Raw genomic sequence first — 21,206 nt, forward strand, 5'->3', positions numbered from 1 at the left:
ATCTTCAACAGCAATGTAAAAATAAATTTGTACCGTCGGTGACCGTTGTACAGTGAAATTATTGCCATTTCGATATCAGTTTTTCATTGTTAAAAGTGAAAACGGAGAAAAGCTCTTTGTTTTTGTTGCAAAAAATTAGATTTTTACGAAAATGAGTGGCTGGAATTAGTAAAAGTGACTGACGTGTAGTGAAGTACATACATACTTTACCTACATATATGATATCTGTTTAGTGGTGTTCTTTGGGGTCGTGTTCGTTGACCGTCGTCCGTCATTTTCGTTTGTCGTGTCGCATTCGTGTCGTTTGTCGTTGCATTTCCTGATAAACAATAGAAATTTGTGAAATTATTGAAATTGCAGTGCGATTTCTTATTAAAAGGCCATTGAATACCAAAAGACCAACAGAAGTGGATTGAACAAGTGAGTATGATTTTAATATAAAATGTTTACTGCACACATTCGTCAGAGCATTAAAAAATATTGGGCATAAAAGTATGGATTAATTGTTGCCTGTGAGATACTTCCTTTTACTCGTTAATTTATGCGTATCGGGTGCTTCCCCAAGAAATTATGTTTCTTATGCCTAGTCATGTATGTATATATATTTGTGCTTGTATAATAGCAAAACAAATTTGTATAGCTAAGATGTTGCCCCACAGAAGGTTGAACAGATTTCCAGATACTTGTTTACATATACATATGCACTTGTACCTATTTGACACGTGTGTGTGGTTAATTGTGTATACGCGAGATTTGTTGTCTAAACTAGAGAATTGAGGCATATGCACAAACATGAATGCAAGATTTCCTTTACAACAGAAAGCTACAAAGTGGAAAAGAGAACGGCACCTGGGATTGCTTGAACTCTGAAAATAGTGATAAGTTTAATATGATTGTTTCAAATTCAAGTCGAATATGTAAATGGCTATGAAATAATAATATTTACTTTAATTTTTTTATTAAACAATTTAAATGTATTTCGTAATTAATAAATTATAGAATTAATGTTGAATTCATAAATATTAAACATAATTTCGTTCTTTTGAAGTGTACGTTATACCTAATTGAGACCGCTGTAAATTTAAAAACACTTGAAAGCATGGAGCGTAGTATTTTTAGACCGTCGAAAACCGGCATCCAAATGTTTATCAATTAAATTCATTGTTTGTTAATGAATAATGCCGATTTCAGTAGAAATTCACATTAATTGACTCTCATACACACCTATCAGTTTCAACGGGTGAGTGAGTCATGTAATCAAAGCACCCTACGTTCTATATACATATGTACGTACGGACATTATCTGGATCTGCAATTCCTTCAAACTCTCATTGAGCTAAATCTGAAATTATTGATAAAATACTCAAAAATGCACAATTATACGTAGTAAATAATAAATAATAATTAATGAGTTGTTTTAGGTTTGTTGAATGTTAGTGTCTATATATGAACATACAATCCGCATACAATTACATACAGTATCGGACAAAACATTTGCAACTAGAGCGAAGTCCTAGATTTTTCTAGAAGTTACATATTTTGCAATGTTTACCGCGTCTTTTTTTTTATTTTGGCAGTTTTATTTGAATACAATTTAAATATATGGCAATCCGCCACGACAAAACAATTGCAACTCTGTTTTCTTCGTTTCTTTTTCCAACGGTATTGAGTTTAAATTGATTATAATATTTGCTGAGCATAATTTCTGCTCTGAATTTTTTCACAAGTCATCAATCTGAAAAATAATTTCGAACTTTATTGGGAACAAAACTGTCGTAAAACTCATGAAAAAACGGATAGATCAGCTGGTAAAAAAAATTCATTAGCTCAAGAACGGTCGCTCGTCAGTTTTAGCAAATGTAACCAACTAAAACGATTGCAGTTCCCTAAAAATCATATGGGATGGAAACAGTCAAACATAGTTGTGGTGTTATTGGACTGGGGATGCTTTTTCCTTACAGAGACATTATGGAATCCGTAATGTTGCCAGATGCTGAATGGGGAATGTCACTTAATTGGGTCTTCGAACAGGTCAACGACCCGAAAACCCGGCAAATGTCTTAAAATCATAGTTCCAGAGGAATAAAGTCAATGTAATGGAGTGGCCTCCCCATACCTTAATCCCAAAGAGAATTCGTGGGAAATTGTAAAAAAAAAAAAAAGAATTGAATGCAGTAATGTGACAAATACTGTTGAGGTTTTTCAGAGAGCCCTGGAGGCATCTAGTTTATATTTTAAGCCAGACTCCTATGAAGTCCTACTGTATCACCTTACTTCTAAACCTTACTTCTTTACTTTTTAACCCACAGGCGATAGTGTTATATTTATCTTAATCTACCACTTTTTTTTATACCAAGGAATACGTGTAACTTTAATATCTTAATTGGTACACAAGTTATTGCTTATACAGACCAACTGACCGACAGTCATTTCAACTCCTCTCGTAATCCTCATTATTTAAATATATTTAACCCTCTATCTAACTCGATTATATTTTGGTGATACAAACAACCGTTAGGTGAACAAAACTATTATACTCTGTAGAAATATGTTGGAAGAGTATAAAAATCCTAGTCAAATCTTCTAAAACTATCTCTCTATGTCCATATACGTACTTGCAAATATACTTTTGTTTGATCCTTTTTGAAATTATTTTGATGCTAAATGCTGTGGGTAGAGCCTCATCATACTTACATATGTACATATGTATTGATTTCTATCATGAATATACCAATTGACCTTTGCGTAAATGACATATTATTAAAGTTGCATGGAGGCCAACGACATGTGGATGCTGTGCCGAGACAACAGCGAAGAGTGTACTTGCCCTACATTCTCATTTCAATGTACACACACAGCCACAGATACGTGATGCTAGTTTATAGGTCAACCTTTTCAAAATCTTTTGTGGAGTTCACAGATGTTTAATAGCAAGATTTGATGAACAAATTACCCATTTTATCCACATTGATTTTATATTATCTATGCTTTTGGATTATCTTGACAGAATTTTAAGACTTTATCACAAAATAATTATGTATTTGTGAATTTTTACGTGTTTGATTGTGGGATTGGTTATTGATATGAGTGTGTAGAGCAATCACCTATCTCAGAAATAAAGCACAATTAGAGACATTGTACCTCCATTTATATAGAAAGGACTTTTTTATCTAGCAGTACTCATAAGTAAGCGTTTCTTAATTCTGATCAGCAATGAAAAGCAAGGCTTAAACTGGCATCATAGTATCTATACAGTGGACAGCAGCACAATTCCCAAACAAAGTGTCTTCGATTTAATGGTTACAATGGCCATAAATATGATGAGAATGCACCGCGCGAACGCGTCACAATGCAGTCGTTCATCGCACATCTTGCTGTCTTGCCGCAATGCACTGAATACGGTAAATGGCTAGGCGCCTTCCGTTTGCATCACAGCAGTGTGTGGCGGTATCAGGAGCGCTGCATAAAATGGCAAATTTTCCGAGAATTTTTACCTAAACACAACTCTTTCAGGTTAGATGGTTGTTGGAAAGCGACATTGGCAGACATAATTGAAAACAACACTTCGTACAAGTTAACAATAAAGCGTACAATCGACCGTGTCAGAGCCGTGATATGTGAGGGCTACATCGGCTTCCATTTAATCCGATGAACATGGCTAATTACAAAATAATCGTCGCGAAAATAGCTCTTACAGTCCATACACGTACATACTGTGTAGTGTACATTTTAATATGCCCTGTAGGAAAATTGTAACGTTCAATAGCGCCGGCGTATGACTTCATGTTCTTTTATATCATCTTCTACTTCTTTATGCGGTTATAACTGTTTACAACAGCGCGTTATGTATATCTAGTACAGTTCATAGTTCATGTATTTGCCGTTGTAAGGGCCATAAATCTTTCGCAGAACCTTTCTTTCGAAAACTCGTAACGCCGACTCTAAGATGTTGTCATCATCCATGCTTTTGCATCATAATGAGTTGGCTGTAGAATTTGGTCTTTGCTCGTCGAGAGATTACTTCTCTAATGCCTAGTCAGTCCAAAGGTGCTACACCTGTTGGCAGGAGTTATCTTATAAATAAACCATTACTGAGTTATTCGATCGATACGATCTAGTACGAAATAATAAAACATTAGCCAGACCACGATGTAAAAACAAGTAGCTCACAGTATTGGTTCTTACGAAACTTAGTACTAGCCCGGATGTTATATATGTACATACTATATAGACGATTTGGAAACCTCCACCATTCGCCCATACCCGTTTTTTTCTCGAAACCCTGAGACAGTATTCTAAAGCCTCTTTTAAGCTATAATGGGCTCATTTCTGTTTCGGAAAATGCTAGAAGCTAGTCTGACAAATTCTCATTTCCCTGCAGGGTACCTCGTTAGTTTATTTGTGAGAGTAGCAGGCACAGAAGATGATTTATACCAATTTGAGGACTGTGACTGTGCGCAATTTATACAGTTTGTTTATCGCACATAACTACGAATGTGTGTATGTTTGAAACTCACAATGATAACATTGCATGGTGACATTAAGGCAAGCGGTGGCTAAGGCAAGACAGCGCGAGATTCTTCAAATGCGGAGCAACACACAGAGAACAAGCAGTTGAGTGGTGTTGTGAGTAGCTAACACCGTAGACCGCGTCAAAAGCACAACTAGATATGGAACTACGTGCCCATGTACATACATACATACATAGTTGTAATGTAAGACAGTAGTCACAGAAATCTTGATCGTCCAGCTAACTGGAAAATTTTCAATGCTCATGCGCAACCGCAAAAACTAGACAGACAGATAGGTAGATGGAAAACCAGCAGGTTCTGTCTGGCTCTTCCTTCGTTGGCCAGTGGCAGGAGTCACACTTTGTGTGCGTGAAGATTTATTAGATTTTAAATGCAATAATTATAACTTTATTGCGCGAAGGTACTCGCTTCGAATACCAGATAAGTTGTAATGCAAGCCAAATACTCGGATCACCGCCTTGGGTGGCAGTGGTCTAGCCATTTGGAGGTGTTGAATACTACATATGAAAACTAGTTATATGTCAAGCGATATTTACACTTCATTTGTATGTAGGCGATACGCACATAAGTACAGCTCAGTAGACCTAAAAACTTTTATGAAATAGGATTTCTTGGCAAAAAAAAAAAAAATTTTTTGTTTTGTTGCCCTCGAGCAATGGTTAGTGTTAAGAGAAGATTTTACTGCATTAGTGTTTTGCGTAGTTTTGCCATATGAATGACATAAATGATCAGCGTAGTGGGCTAAGTCGATTAAACAAGGTCCATCTTTCGCGAACTAGTCCCTCCGTTTTTGAGATATCGTTCTGAAACTTTGCAGACGTTATTTTCACCCTAAGCTGTTGGTTATTTGTCGGAACGGTCGCTATCCTTGTATGGAAAACATTTTTATTTGATAAAGTATATTTGCGAAATTTTTCAGAAATTATTGTCCAAGGCAACGCTACTATTTCTATATAATAGCATATAATTATCCTTCAAACTAATCGACCAAAAACAACATAAAAGTACTTTTTTCTACCTCTAATGCTCTTAAATATGAAGGTATAAAGGGTAGCATAGCTTCGTTGCAGCCGAAGTTACCGTTTTTTCTTGTTATCTACATACTTTTTCAGTTTTCAATTATTTGACCCATCTAGCGTACATACGAATAGTTTCGGGGGCAGTACACTTGCATATACTTAGTTTGACTTCATTAAATTACAGCAATTTTCGCCTCACACCCCATCAGCTTCAGATACAACACACGAGCACGCAAATAGCAATTGCAATCGCATTCGTGCCACAATTTGAAAACCAACCAACTTAACTTACAACTTGCAACACATTGCATTTTTGCTAATACATGATTTAWACGCGCCATACTTTGTAGCTTTGCTTTCTTGTCCCTTTGCAACAGACCTCTTAGCTGTTCCGTCCTGCCTCTTGCAACCGTTTGTACACATATGTATGTATGTGTATGCGTGCGCACAACGTGCTTTTAGATGCTTGTTTGGCCCCATGCATGCATCGTATAAAAATATGCTAAACAACATTAATTATTATTATGTGCGCGTTGCCATCGGTGGTGCAAAGTGAAACGAATAGGGGCGCTAAGATCATTCGAATCGATTACAATCTAAATTTACTATATTCGTATGTTGCTGATATGGGCAAAGGCATTTGTGGCTCTAAAAAAATTATAGAAATTAAAGGAAAAGCATTATTAAAAAATCGGAATGTGGTTGTTGTTTCGTGTGTGCTTTGCTTTTATATATTGCTGCAATACAAATGTTTGCGTGTCTGTACGTACTTCTCTAATTTTTTAGCCAATGTCTTTTGGGGTTTCGGTGTGATCGCTCGCAACACATTTAGTGGTTGTATACATGCGAAGAACACTTGTCCTCAGATTAGTTATATCGAATTCGCATAGAGTCAAATGATTGTACGTGCTACATATGCTATTGGTTCAGTTAATGTTGGGCACACGCCAGCCTGTACCGTGGGCCTAGTGTGAAACAATCTCGCCTTGGAATACAAGCTTTAAAGAAACGGCTTATGGAATTACATATATCTATATGTACAGAGCTTGTTCTGAAAGTAATAGGACTGATGATTTATTAAACCGATCGTTGCAATTCCTTAAAAACTGTCGAAATAGGCTCCTTCTGCGTCGATGCAGCGCTACCAACGCTACTTCCAAGCATTGAGGGCGTCACGGAAGGCATTCACCTGAATAGGCTTGAGAGCCGAGGTGCATGCTGTTTGGATCCCCTTTCATTGGCCTTTTCAGGTAACGAAACAAAAAAGTCCGGACGGCACATCTGGGCTGAAGGGCGGTTGCGGAAGCGTTGGGATGCCGGCCTTGGTTAGGTAGCAGTTCACAAGAAAGACGGTGTAAGCCGGGACATTTTCTTGGTGCAACTTCCAATCGGCTGCGTTGTCTTCTCGGATCCGATTAACCCTTCGTTTGAGTCTCTTGAGATCTTCCACGTAAAACTTGCCGTTGACGGGCAGGAGGAATAAATTCATGGTGGACGATGTCGAAAAAGACAATGAGCATCGTTTTTACTTCTGGTGTCTTCCGGTCTTCACCAGCGACATCTTCCCAGCCCTCCAAAAAGACCTGGCGCCAATGAAACACTCCTCTTCTGGTTAAAGCAACATCTGGCTAAACCTGCTTGATCATATCCATCGTCTTTATCACAGATTTACCGAGTTTCACACAGAATTTAATCGCGTACCTCTGCTCTAACAAACACTGCGTTTTCGGCTTGCACCACTCGCAGAAATATGTGCGAAAATGTTTATCCTAACTCTCCAGGTGCTCGAGGACAACTGACCAACCGCTCGCTCTTTAGTTAGAAACGCCCCCTACCTAATCCAGGCAGTGCACGCACACTCCGAAGCTAAAATGTGCTTAGAAAGACAATCTTCCATGCAGCTTAATTTTTTTTTTCGAAATTTTAATAATTTCAGTAAAAATTTTTATTTTTTTGTAGACTATAAAACTTTGCGCCATTCGTTGCCAATCGCTCCACTGCTATAGCACATTCGGATGCCAGTATAAACATTTACATACATGCTCTTACTGTTGTTGTTGTTGTATTTCAACAGGCGGCGCCTAACTCCAACTTCCAATTACAAATGCAATTTTACCATGTCTGTTGTTGCCTATTTCTGTTAACATATTCATTTGTGTTGTTGTTTTTTTGTATKTTTTTATGTGTGTTCATTTTGTTGTTGTTGGTGATGCCGTATTGGCGTTAAGCTGTTGGCGCTGATGACTCGTACGTGCCACATTGACGATTGTAGCTGTTGTTGTTGACATGCAAATTAAAATAATATGCAAAATAGCAGTGCTTACGAACTGAAGAAAAATTAAAAATTGAAAAAATTCGAACCACAAAGCCACCAGAACTGTTAGACCCTTGCGCACAACAAATAACACCAGCTTACCGAAGAGCGAATATGGACTTGCGCCGCTATAATATCACAATTTTAAATCAAACCAATCATTCAAGACTTCTTCTTCCCACAACAAAGTAGGAAACCTCCATTTCTTCAAAACGATTCACACTCAGATGCCGAACTGGAACACCGTTCTTCGTGAAAGTTTATGACGTTGCTTCAGCCTTGATTTTTGACGTGGTTTGACCATGAGTATAGATATTTTTGACATTTTTTCTCTGCTTGGTTACTGGCCATAACAAAGCGGTGGCCATAAATATCTAAGTTAGTGATTAGTTTCTTCTTCTTTTATTCACCTACGGCAATAAGATGTGTCGATCAAAACCACTAACGCCTACTTCTGTCAATACACCACAGAACATTAATTTCTCAATATCTATCCGACTGCTTTAGTCATTCAAGCGCTGGTTAAGTTTGCTAGCAATTTTGCAGTATATTTGCATCTGAAAGCTTTGCCCACAACACCCACTATCGAGCAACGCGCCAGTTAGCGTGTCACCCACATTCATGCACACAGAAATCTGCTCTAATTTCGCGAATTCTGCCTCTATGCCAAGCCTCATGATAATTTTTAAGTGCAACATTAGCGTCAACTTGTGCGCTTTGTAATGCGACTGTATTTGCATGTGTCATGACATACATATGTACATACCATACAAGAGCTTCGAGTCCTAAATCTTCGACGAGCTTGAGGTTGCAGCCCTCGCTGCATTTATCGCTTCCTTGGCAATTCGATACTGTTGACATTTATTTTCGGCTTGCGTAAATTTGTCTGAAGCGTTCCACTTCACAAAGGTACAAGTACAATCCTTGCTTGCCTGCGAAAATTTGCGAACACTCATTCATGCAACATCTACTCCACACGGATCATACAGTACTCCGAAATCAGTCATTATGAATATAAAGTATGTCGTCTAAATATTATTCTAACGTTTAGATCAGGACTAAATACTGCATGCAGTGCGTGCCTCAAGTGTTTTTCTCTGGAACTTCCGATAGAATAGAATTGACGTTTGTACCGCGCGATTGAGGTCTATTGTGTCCTTAAGGACGCGACACTCTGATGAATTCCACAAACTTGCTGGACTCTTGAGGTGATGTGATCCCCATCCGCATATGTGTACTGAAGGGCCATGTGCCTACAGAACCGACAGTCTGCACAAGATGAACATGTTCGACAATTGCTTCTGCCCAGTATAGAGTATGACTAGTAACGGGATTTGTCTCTGGGTAGGTTAATCATATCTTTAAACTTTGCTCCCATTAGCACCTTTGCATGGTGCATACCTGTCCACCATTCTAGAAGCCGTAGCGAATTTGTCGGCCAGCTCTTTGACGTGTGCGCTCCTCCACTAATAGCGATTTAATCTCATATGCTGAGATAGCTTTTACCGCCGCTTGACTATGTTGTGGATAAGTTTTCATCGATGCCATCCGGTAGACTCAAAAAACGTGCTATTTCGAGGAGTAGGGCGAAAGGGAAAGGTGTGTCATACATACATATATGTAGAGGTAGAGCTGGGCATGCAAAGAGGTGGTGAGAGCCATGCGGGGACTAGTTTGCCTGCTGGACATGTGTTTGGTATGTCGATTCTGAATGAGTTTGAGTTTAAGCTGCTACGGTATCCAGAACGAAGCTACGCAAGGGAGTTTTGAAATGTAAAAATTAAACAGCAACGGTGAGGTGGCGTCCACCCTGCGAAACCACTGTTAAATTCTTTTCAATTTGAAGTTTTTATCTCGAAACTGTACGGATGATTCCCGACCCTAGAGGGAGCGTAGGTTGTTCAATGTCCTCAAGTAGCGTTGTGTGGTTGACTGTGTCAAAGTTTTTGTCAAGTCCAACGCAACGAGGATCGTCCTTTCATAGAGTGGTTTTTGGTTGAGGCCATGAGCTATTTGCTGTGGCAGTTGGTGGAGTTGTGGTGGTGCTGTGAACTTTGCGGAAGCCATGCTGGTGGCTTGCTAGACGCAGGTGGTGAGTGATTGCCGAGTTTGCCAGGTTTCAGTAGTAGGATCACTCTTCCGATTTTACAAAAATTGGGTATTTGAGGGCCTTGGTGAGTTAGCTTACTCCCGTCGCGCCCAGTGGCTTTAGCATCAATATGCTTATTCCATCTGGGCTACTGGATTTCGAGGATTTGTCATCGAACCATCAGCCATTGAATTGTGCTGCACCGCAGTTGTAGGGTAAGTGACGAGTCACTCCAGTCAACAATAATTTTATTTTATAAAATTTTTTTTTAAAGCTCTGCTATAAAATATTGTCTAACACTGTTGTGGTACTTAATTAGTTTATGTAAATTACATTACTTAAACGTATTTCAAAGGTACTGAGAACAATTTACTTTATTCATGGGTGGTAAATTGCTATTCCACGAATTAACCGATTTTTATTTATATATACAACAACAGTTGTATTAAGACATGAACGTATACACATCTACAGGGTGCTCCATCTTTTATATCGGCATTTCAACATTGCTTAATTTCAGAAAAAAGAGAAAAAATCCTTTCGATATCGAAGGATGTTGGCTCGGATCCTCGGACAAGGTGGTGTGTTCAGATTCCTGTGAAGAGAACAAATGAAATCAAATTTCGCATACCGACATAAAAGATGGCACATAACTTGGCAGTCGAGTTTCTCAGCGCTCTAACCCCTTTTTGAAAAAAAAAACAGTCGAGTATACTACGTAACCGGAGCGGATCCGCGTTATTATTTGGGTCTGCACAAACGGCAGCATGCCTCAGAAATATTTGAGTAATACTTGCTGGAACGAGAATTTGGCGCACCCTGTGCATATTTATTGTCAATTCGCTTTCATTTATTCAAGCGTTTTGGTTGTTTGTTTTTCGCAAGCGCTACTCCTTTTTCATGTTTTCCACAACTCTTTGGCTCTCTTAATTGGTCGCATTTCCGCGAGGCACTCTGCACTCTTTACCGTTGCGACTTACCTGCCTTGCACTCTGCGTAGCCAATCGATTGAGAGATCTCACACTGTTTAGGCTTTCCTATCAGTGCAGCTATTTGTTTACTTATGATGGGGTCTTTTAATACAAACATGCACACACACCTATTTTCATGGCTGTTGTTGGTTGTTGATATTGTTGCCTTATTATTCGTGTTATTGCGGTTGTTGTGCTTGTTTGTTTTTCTGTGTGGATGTTTTTTTTTTCGTATTTGTTTTTGTATATTTTATTCTACTGTTACCACCGCTCTTTAGCGCTGGCATTGTTACTTATGGTGTTGCGCTACACTCTTGCTAAGGTTTGTAGTTGCATTTGCTGTAATTGCTGTTCTTTTCTTGGGGCTAATATCTACTCGTGCATGTGTATGTGTTACATTAGTTGTTGTTGGTGCTATTATTTGTTCTGTCGTTTGGTGCATTTGGTGGTGCTCCCGTTTAAAGAACTGAGTAGACGCACGGTAAAATTATCTATTGAAAGAAAGAAAAACGGTGCCATAAAATAGCGAGTATACAGCTGAGCGGTATAATAGCGCCGTGCGAGCAATCAGCGCCGTCGTCAAGTGGAGGCAGTGCGCGCCTAATCGACGCTGTTGCAGCGTATTGTGCAGCATTTGTTGATTTGTAATTCAAGTGACAAGACGTCACTCAGCCTGGCAGCAGGCAGACAAGCTAACAGGAAAGCAAACCAAAAGTCGCTAAGTCAAGTCAATCTGTCAGTCGGCGTTAGTCGAGGAAATAGTGTTGCGTTCGTACGCTGCGTCGCGATCATTCGTCGGAGGAGTCGACTGCATGCAGCTACGTTTAACGACACTATTGTTGACATTTTCTTTACGCTTTCGTTACACAGCTGAATTTATCTGCCTTACAAGCAGCGACGATTTCTTAAAAGTACACCGCGCGTTATTCCTGTGATCGTTCGTGAAGTGCAAAAAAGAAAAAAATATAAATAAATAAAATAAAAGTTTTAAAAGCTAACACGGGGATCCTTCTATAAGCGATAGTCACCGTGTAATTTATACATTTTTTGTATAATTTTAAGCATTTTGACCCGCACATCAACAACTGGTCGAGGCTACAATCATGTGTACGTTATTTACCATATTTATCACGTTTATTGCTAATACCTTTCGATTTTCTTCGGGTTTCCGTTTGCGCGCTCGCACCAGTGTGACTATAATTTACATAAGTTAAAACCTGAGAGGAGTGTCAATAGTAAACCTGTACTTACTTAGTACCGAGTTTGTCTCTATTACTATGGGTCGGCTATAGATTTAGAATTATTAGAGCCCTCAGAAATATAAAATTAATGTATGGTGTTGGATGTAAGCAATGAAACATTTGATTTAGTAGAACACTTTAATAATCGTGAACACGTTTGAAAAGTTCGCAGATCCGCACTAGTTCCATTAGGATGTGTATATACCGTTGACTTGTGACATTTCAAGCTTACTTTTGGGTTTGTCGTATAGGCAATCTATAGTGTAATATTAGTAATGTTTGGAGTCCACGATCTGATCCTCCTCAAGTCATCGGTTGTCTACGTTTTATTCATTTCGTTTGCCAGCGTTATGTTTACTGTCCGCTGAGCGGAAGTACGATAAGTTTTAAACACTTTGATTTATACTTATTGCCGCATTTATGATTGATTAATAATGCGCATGCGTGCGTGAATTATAAATAGCGCACGTGCATTGCTATCCCTGCATCATGTACCCATGTGTGTGTGTATGTTTACATATTTGTGAAAAATCAATACAAGGTGTGTTTGCGTGAGATTGGAAGTACCCGTATATCAGTCGTGATTTACTGATATCTACGAATGCATATGAGAATATTTATTTATATTGGTTTGTGACATTATGACCAGCTTGTGGTTTCCTTGGGCTTCTACGCATATCCATCTGCACTTTACATAGGTTCATAAAGCTGTAGACAAATAACGAGTACAAATTTACGTCAATGATTTGAATTCATTTCAGATTTTATATATTACAATTTCTCCTTAGAGAAAGAAGTATTAAAACGCAGAAAAATAGGGTAGTCGAAAAAGTCTTTTCGTATTTTTAATCAAACTTCAACTTATTTTTTTATATTTATAATGAACAAAATATGTACCATTTTGGTCGAACACTTTTTAGCATTTTTCCGCTAGAGACATTATTCCATCAGTGTAGAATTTCTGGCTTCTCGGTGAAAAACTGCGATAAGTTACTCCATTAAGGGAGTTAAGCATTGACAGAAACAAATGTTAGTCCGATGGTGCAAGGTCTGGGCTCTCCCAATTTTTTCCGAATCATTAAGATGGGTGTGGTCTCATGGAAGACGAATCCCTTTTTGTTGATCAGTTGTTTGCCGTGATTTCGATTAATTGCTTCAATATCTTTACTTGATGACGGTAAAATGTAGAATTAATTGACCAAGCTGGAGCAGCTCATGGTGGATGATTTCTTTCCAATCCCACCAAACACTCAGCATAACCTTTGTAGGCGTCAGTCCTGGCTTTACGACCAATTGTTGAGCTTCACTACGCTTGGAGAATATTGTCGTATTTGATCCACTTTTCGCAACTAATGCATCCATCTTATTTAATATCTAATTCTTGGTCTCCTGTTTGAAGGACGCTGTCCGCCTAAGCTTTCCGATACATTCTGAAGGAACACCAGTTGTTCATATGTATTGTCCACACATGCACCGGATTTTGAGTGTTCCGATTCGTGTTAGTTCGTGGCTGTGTGAAAGCGTATTTGCGTATTCCAGTAGTCGCTGGCAAACGGCAGGCGGCCACCTTGTGTTCCCTGTGGTAATAATTGCATAGCTGTAGTAAATATAAATTATAGCTACTTAGAAGTTTACAATTAATTCGTTGTGAAATGAGTAATTCTAACCAGATTGGAAATTAAAGTCCAGTAGCCGTAGTGCGTTATAATCAAAATTGCGCCTGCTGTGCTTCGACCAGCTACTGTATGAATACTTGCTACTGATCGCACAATGCGCAAGCGTATAAAATGCAAAATGCATTCATCTATTAAGGCGCCAAGTCATGCAAACAAATTAGCATGAATAAACTGCATTTGATACACGTTATCTTGCCACAAGTTAATCCTGCTCCGAATTGCACTTGCCAACAGCGAATTCAATGCCACCCAATTTGCTGGTAAATTTACCAGCCACATCCCACTTTGGCTCAGTGGCGATTAAATTAATTTCTTGATTTATGCTCAGCGCTTAATTGGATTTGAAAATGGATTTCTGCCTTGAGGCAGCAGCGTAAACAAGTGTGGTGACTAAGTTGTAGCACACCAAGTCATTTCAATGAATGTCGCAGATTCTAAACAAATCGGGATAAACTAAAATTTACATTTTAGAATGTACCACCATTGCAGGTCTACCATTTTTCTGCGCTGCGACTTTGCTTACGCTTTGTCAACATTGCAGCACCTTCCTCGTTTGAACAACACTTGCCACGCTTTATGAGTGCCATATTTGGAAATGCAATTTAGTGTACGTAAATGTGGTTATACATTAGTAGGTACTTACATCCGAGCGTGTTAGTGACAAGCTTGACAATTGTCCACAAGTTTCTTGTGTGCTTGTCAATTATTTCAATTAATTCGTTTTGCATATGACACGAAGAAATCCACTCATTTGGCGCACAAGCGAAAAAAAGCAAAACGAATGTTAGTTAAACCACATCCAACCACATATATTTATCCAAATAGACAAAAAATTATGTTTGTTGCTTAAGTATTGTCGTTTTTATGCAGTTACCACAGTCAATTGAATTTTTCATCTGCATCACTGCAGGCGGCAATTTCACCGCAGCAACCAGTTGACATTGAAATGTCATAATTAAAATGAATTGTTACGTTGATAAGTGAGTTGTTGCTATATTTACTGTCATCTATTAACAACAATACAACAAGCCAGATCTGATTTCATTGCACTTAGCATACGGAATTCTAATAAGAAAGTTCATGTGTTGGCGATATTTTATTGGTGCGCGGTCCAAGAAAAATACTGAAAGCTCTCTTATGTGTACGTCCAACATTCGGTATACGTTTCATTGCTTAGAGTTAAACAGGTGTCATAATAATGCACTATACCTCAGGCCGTTCATTTCTTGATGGTGAAACTTAAATTTGAATCCAGACAAGCTGCATTGCCTACAAACCTATTCTTATATATATGTACATATTATATGTTTAAAGCCGCAGAGATTTTTATTTTAATGCATAGTTTCTATGTAGTATCTAGATGTTTATCAAATAAACATCGAAATTTTGAAACAAAATTTCAAAAATTTTCCCTACAATCATATCTACACAATAGCATTAACCAACCACTTACATACATATGTATGCATATTGCTTTATTATAAATATTTGATTAATATTCAAAGGGCCACTATCGCCTTAGGTTAATTGCCGCTAAAGAATTAATAACTAATTTGCCCTAAACAAATAATTTGCTGCATAAATAAACTCTCTAAAATATTCAGGTGCCAAGTAAAGCAAGTTTTATTTAAATCTGTAAGCCTTATAAAGCTTGTATCGCTTCAAACTCCATTTTTAATTTAACTTATTACGCGTTGCCTGCTTTGGAACGCGCGTGCAACGGCATAAAGTTGTGTGCGCTAGAGCCGCCCACCGATCGTATACAACACACAAGCAAATAAAAGAGCGACGGATGTGTGTTCGGCAACCGCACTTGGCCGTACGCCAAGTTAGCCATCGATTATAGCGCTTTAAGTAGCGGGTGTACATACACGTACCAATCAGGGAACCTACTTTTGTTACGGCATTTGTTTAATTGTTCGTTATATGCATTTGGCTATCGGTTACTGTGCTTTTGCGCAGCCGCACATTATTGCTTATATGTTTTTAATTGGCTTAGCCGAACACTCAAAACTGTTAGCTCCACCTACATAATACTCGATACCGCAAATTTTCTCATCCTGTTTCAAGACAACTGATAACTTTACTATACCATTTATTTATATTTTTACAAAATGTATGTTCATTTCTAGATTACCATCCCGTAAACAGTTATCCCGGCTATCCGATGAATCCGACAAACGGCATGGATACAGAAGATGTCGAGTCCACTTCCAGCAGCGCCATGTCCCGACTTGGCACACTCTTCTCATTCACATCGCCGGCAGTGAAGAAACTGTTGGGCTGGAAACAAGGCGACGAAGAAGAGAAATGGGCCGAAAAGGCGGTGGACAGTTTGGTGAAAAAGTTGAAAAAACGCAAGGGTGCTATTGAGGAGCTCGAACGCGCTTTATCCTGCCCTGGCCAGCCTTCGAAATGTGTTACAATCCCACGTTCTTTAGATGGTCGCTTACAGGTAATTTTCAGCTTAAACTCCTTTTTTGTATTACAAATTTACCTCTTTAACCCGAATATATGTATAAAAAATAAATAATAAAAAAATTCTGCTATAGGTCTCTCATCGGAAAGGACTTCCACATGTTATTTATTGTCGCGTTTGGCGATGGCCAGATTTGCAATCACACCACGAACTAAAACCACTTGAGATTTGCCAGTATCCATTCAGCGCCAAGCAAAAGGAAGTTTGCATCAATCCTTATCACTATAAACGAGTTGAAAGTCCTGTACTGCCGCCGGTGTTGGTGCCACGCCATTCAGAGTTTGCGCCCGGTTTCTCAATGCTACATTTAAATCAATCAATGTCTGAACCGCCAATTCCACCCAATATGAATTACTCTAATAATGGCTTCAACAATATGAGCCCTAACAGTCCGCCCTTAACATCAGCCGGTAGCCCTAGTACGGTTAACTCCAATCCTAACTCACCATATGGTAGTTTGGCAGGCACCCCACCGCCGGCATACAGCCCCTCGGAGGACGGCAATTCGAACAATCCTAATGATGGCACACAACTAATCGACACACAGATGGGCGATGTGGCCCAGGTGAGCTACTCAGAGCCAGCATTTTGGGCTTCAATTGCTTATTACGAGCTCAATTGCCGTGTGGGTGAAGTATTCCACTGCAACAATAATTCAGTTATCGTCGACGGTTTCACAAATCCATCGAATAATTCAGACCGCTGCTGTCTAGGACAGTTAAGTAATGTAAATCGTAACAGTACCATAGAAAATACACGCCGTCACATAGGTATGTATCATAAAAAAATGCATAAATTATTTTGACTTATCTCTATCATTGCCTAACAGGAAAAGGCGTTCACCTCTATTACGTTGCTGGAGAAGTATATGCCGAATGTCTATCCGACTCGGCAATATTCGTGCAATCTCGAAACTGCAATTATCACCATGGCTTCCATCCGAGTACCGTGTGCAAGATACCACCTGGCTGTTCATTGAAAATCTTCAACAATCAGGAGTTTGCTCAACTTTTATCGCAATCCGTTAACAATGGGTTTGAAGCAGTTTATGAATTGACAAAGATGTGCACAATCCGAATGAGTTTCGTAAAAGGATGGGGAGCTGAATATCACAGACAGGATGTAACATCCACTCCTTGTTGGATAGAGATACATCTGCATGGACCATTGCAATGGCTTGACAAAGTATTGACACAAATGGGCTCGCCACACAACGCCATCAGTTCCGTATCATAAGAGCAAAATGATATGTTGTCGTTTCTTAGTTTTCTATTATCATTACTTAGTGTTTTTTTTTTTGAAATTGCTTTTGATTGATCTGCGCTGATTTTATCATTTCGTTTCTACTACTTGTTTACACATTTTATTTAAACGGCTTATATTGCCGTTTCACTATTACGGTATAAAGGAGAACTTAAGATAAATATAACGATATAATTGGCATCAACATAGTTTAGATATTAATGTTTTATTACTTTGATTTTTAAGCATCGTATACATATACCCAAAAGTACATTTATACTATTTTTATAATATTACAAGAACAACTAATTTAGACAATTTTCCAAAAATATTTTGTTTGCAAATTGCAACAAGCAGGATATATCATTTTTTGTGTAATAATAAAATTTTATTATTTTAATTTTCATTCGCATTTGTCGTTTTATTTTAAATTTACATTTATGATTTCAGAAGCAATCGATAGTTTTCATGAAATGTAAGTAAATTTATATAAGATGTAATAGTAAATTAATTGTGCAACCAGTAGAAAATATGAGTACATATGTATATGTAGGATTTAATTTAGTAATAGTGAATTAGTTAAACTTCGAATTATCTCAGCGCTTATGTGCATGCATGCTTAAGCGTATATATTCACATGCAACACAACACAACTACAAAATGTGCTACATACATACTTAAGTGCTTTTGAAACATGCCTTATCCAAATGCAAATTATTGAACAGCTTATATAATACATATGTAAATAAGAGATCTTGGCCAATAAATGTAAACAGTTTAAATTGTATTACTATATAGTTTGTAAAATAAGCGCTGAACCGATCAAGTGGCAAAAAGTTGCGAAATGCATTAAAGTTCATTACAATTTGCTACAAAGAAATAAATGCCTTCACATATACAAAATGTATTTACAAAGATATTTTAAATTTGCTATGTATTTTAGGCTATTTGAGCTCACTTGCTTTGCGTTTTGCTACCTATATGTTGTTATATGATAAATAAATATAATGTATTGTAATTTCCATTGTAGTAATCAAATATGTGCAAAATGATTATAATAATATTTCAAATAAAGTTTGGTGAATTTCCTGACTAAAATACATATACCATACATATACAACTTTTCCACAATTTATTTATTTATTTTTTTAATTCCGATTAAAAATAGAAGATTTAATAAAAGAAACTTTGAGTTACATTTTTCTAATATTACTGCACACCCTTTAATTCCTCAATGTGCAACGGAGAATTTTAATTTCATAGTGGCAACGTTTACAGCTGTTTGTCACTTTTTTGACGTTTCTCTGACATCAGCTGCAGCTTGTGTATTTTGCCGTGCTTTGACTGGAGAATTACGCTAATTGCGAACACAAAAAATATGTCGAACGTGATTGATCCTATAAAACTCTTAACGGATAAAGGTGAACGCCAACCAGCGTTCATGAACAGCATCTTCAATCCAGTAGTGTGTTCGGTACTTGGATTTGGTTGTGCAATATTTTTGAACTTCGGTTTGAGAAAACCACCATTCTCGGGTATGTTTTATGTGACGTAACTTTGTGGTACATCAAAAGATTTTTAGGAGATTTGCTAAATGCAGTGTTTACTTTTTAGGAATTCAGAATCATGTAGCCTTCGCGGCTGTAGGTGGCGGTTTGGGTCTATACTTTGACAATAAGAGGAACGAGCATCTTGCCAAACGCGATGCTGTACTGAGACATTACATTGAATTGCACCCAGACGATTTTCCAGTAAAAGGTAATGAAACAGAAGTGAAATTTTAAATAAAAGCTCACGACGTATTTTAACTTTTAGAACGCAAGAAGTACGCTGACGTTTTGGAAGCATGGGTACCTATCAGATAAATATGCCGAATAATGCCGGCGATCCCATTATAGATGAATCAAATTGAAAATGTTTTATTCTGCTTAGAATATAATTGGTAAAAATCACGTTAGTTAATAATTCGACTATAGCAGATGCAATTTGAATAAAAACTGGGTTTAATAGCAATAAACAATTAATATTTATTTTATAGATTGAAAATTATAGAAAAACTTCTTGATTTAAATTTAATTGATAATTTTGCCTTATTAGGTAATGCAAGTAAGTATGATTTCTCAAAGCTTATATATATTTTAATTTTTGATTTTCTGATTAGTTGTATTAAATATACTTTGGATATATAATTACCCGAGCTTTAATCTTAAATAATTAAAGTTTACAAGCAAATAGAGGAAAACGTAAAAACGTTAATCAGATAAGATTGGGAAACACTGGATAACGAAGCATTTTATTAAACATGCTCTATTATGTAGGCCGAATAATTGTCAGTTACTACCTTTTTTCCGGAGTTCCATGCGCATGTCCAGAAATAAACCGTTATAAGAGTTCACCAACTAATGATTTGTTGTTGTGGGGATGTTTTAATGTTCAGACGGCGACCATAAAGCAGACAGAGACAATAGGTGTTACTGTAGAAATTGCGAGTAGTCAGTTGAGTTTTAGATGTTGAACGGTGAAAATCAAAAGAACGGAAATCGCTTCTTAGTTATAAAAAACCAAAAAAAAAAAAACTAAACATCAATAAAATAGAAATAATTACCAACAAAAAATAAGTGGCGAAATAAAAACAAAAAACAAAAATGTGCTTGGAATGCTTCAGGGGGTATAATTTTGTGCTGTAACACTAGATCAAGCAAAGATTCTTGCAAGAACATACTTACAAAAAGTCTTTAATTAATATGCTGCTTTAATGTGAATTTAAACTAAAACCTTTAAAAATAATACAGTTATGAAAAAAATAATGATTCCAAAATAAATGCCATAAGTTAAGAGTTCATAGAACCATAACGAAAAAAGTGATAATTTTTGGTGACTGCATGCCGATTCACTACCCGTTTCTACGTGCTTTTCAGCCTCCACAGATTTTGCCTGCGTGTACCGGATATTCACGCAAAAGCAAGTCGATAAATAAACATATACCCGCAACAGTGATCGAAGGGCTTCTCGAGATTTTACATTGGTTGGTCGGCCATCCTAAAAGCCTTGTGTCCTGTTATTTTGAACGAGTGGTAGCACGGCGCCAATGTAGAGCAAGCGTGTGAAATATTTCGTTAGTGGCGTCTTATTTTGTTTAACTTCGCATCAATGTTCCAGCTACAAAGTTGGGTGCAGTGAGCTGGGAAATCTTTTGACTATTAGCAAAACTCAATTATTCGCTGTTTGCTGTGATTATGGCAAAGGTAGGTTACAAAAATTAGAAAATATTATTAAAGTAGAACATTTATAGAAAATATTTAGATTTAAGATGTAGCTCTAAAAAAAAACGTATGCTTGTGTATACAGATATATGTAACTGTGTATGTGCTTTTCAACAAATTTTATGTCTGTACATATTTACGATTGAGTTGAATATTAGTTATATTTTTACTATGTACATCTAAATACTTTTACTTTGATTTATTGATTGGTGTCTAAGTTTTAATAGAATGAGCATCTACTTTCGCATACTACTTTTAAATTATATATAGATATACTGCCGAGTATTATATGCATATCTGAGTGATTTTTTCCAATTTATCTGACATCATGTACAAGTACACCTATATTTTCTTTTATAATATGAACATAAATATTTGAG

The 21,206-nt window shown here is 37.4% G+C and overlaps 3 protein-coding genes across 4 annotated transcripts in view; all 3 read left to right on the forward strand.

The window, feature by feature from the left end:
- The first annotated feature begins 1 nt into the window (after position 1).
- On the forward strand, positions 2–17,912 carry LOC108971616 (protein mothers against dpp). 2 transcript variants are annotated; one of them, XM_018937806.1, is made up of 4 exons: positions 2–420; positions 15,975–16,297; positions 16,395–17,091; positions 17,151–17,912. In XM_018937806.1, exons 2-4 carry the CDS (start codon positions 16,010–16,012, stop codon positions 17,555–17,557), a joined length of 1,392 nt encoding a protein of 463 aa, XP_018793351.1. In that variant the 5' UTR covers positions 2–420; positions 15,975–16,009; the 3' UTR covers positions 17,558–17,912. The 2 variants fall into 2 exon arrangements, with proteins under 2 accessions (XP_018793351.1, XP_018793343.1); XM_018937798.1 differs by lacking the exon at positions 2–420 and adding an exon at positions 11,465–12,032.
- Positions 17,913–18,875: 963 nt separating this feature from the next.
- Positions 18,876–19,587, forward strand: LOC108971487 (NADH dehydrogenase [ubiquinone] 1 subunit C2). The gene is made up of 3 exons (XM_018937589.1): positions 18,876–19,098; positions 19,178–19,321; positions 19,379–19,587. The coding sequence occupies exons 1-3, from the start codon at positions 18,942–18,944 to the stop codon at positions 19,426–19,428; spliced, it is 351 nt and encodes a 116-aa protein (XP_018793134.1). The 5' UTR covers positions 18,876–18,941; the 3' UTR covers positions 19,429–19,587.
- A 494-nt stretch (positions 19,588–20,081) lies between these two features.
- The window catches only part of LOC108971657, a 122,321-nt gene continuing 121,196 nt past the window's right edge, over positions 20,082–21,206 (forward strand). Inside the window, exon 1 of the mRNA XM_018937881.1 lies at positions 20,082–20,808. Coding sequence (XP_018793426.1) covers positions 20,800–20,808 — 9 coding nt within the window. The 5' untranslated portion in view covers positions 20,082–20,799. The remainder of the gene's footprint in view (positions 20,809–21,206) is intronic.

The sequence above is a fragment of the Bactrocera latifrons genome, unplaced genomic scaffold, assembly GCF_001853355.1.
Source record: "Bactrocera latifrons isolate USDA-ARS-PBARC rearing strain unplaced genomic scaffold, ASM185335v1 scaffold_109, whole genome shotgun sequence".
In the NCBI taxonomy this organism is placed as follows: domain Eukaryota; kingdom Metazoa; phylum Arthropoda; class Insecta; order Diptera; family Tephritidae; genus Bactrocera; species Bactrocera latifrons.

What these genes read in the sequence shown, in the direction of transcription:
- LOC108971616 (XM_018937798.1), top strand. An exon ending in CTTTAGATGGTCGCTTACAG is followed by an intron (nt 16,298 to 16,394) that starts GTAATTTTCAGC and finishes ATTCTGCTATAG; the next exon opens with GTCTCTCATCGGAAAGGACT. An exon ending in AAATACACGCCGTCACATAG is followed by an intron (nt 17,092 to 17,150) that starts GTATGTATCATA and finishes ATTGCCTAACAG; the next exon opens with GAAAAGGCGTTCACCTCTAT.
- LOC108971487 (XM_018937589.1), top strand. Translation starts at nt 18,942, where the DNA reads ATGTCGAACGTGATTGATCCTATAAAACTCTTAACGGATAAAGGTGAA. An exon ending in GAGAAAACCACCATTCTCGG is followed by an intron (nt 19,099 to 19,177) that starts GTATGTTTTATG and finishes TTTACTTTTTAG; the next exon opens with GAATTCAGAATCATGTAGCC. An exon ending in AGACGATTTTCCAGTAAAAG is followed by an intron (nt 19,322 to 19,378) that starts GTAATGAAACAG and finishes TTTAACTTTTAG; the next exon opens with AACGCAAGAAGTACGCTGAC.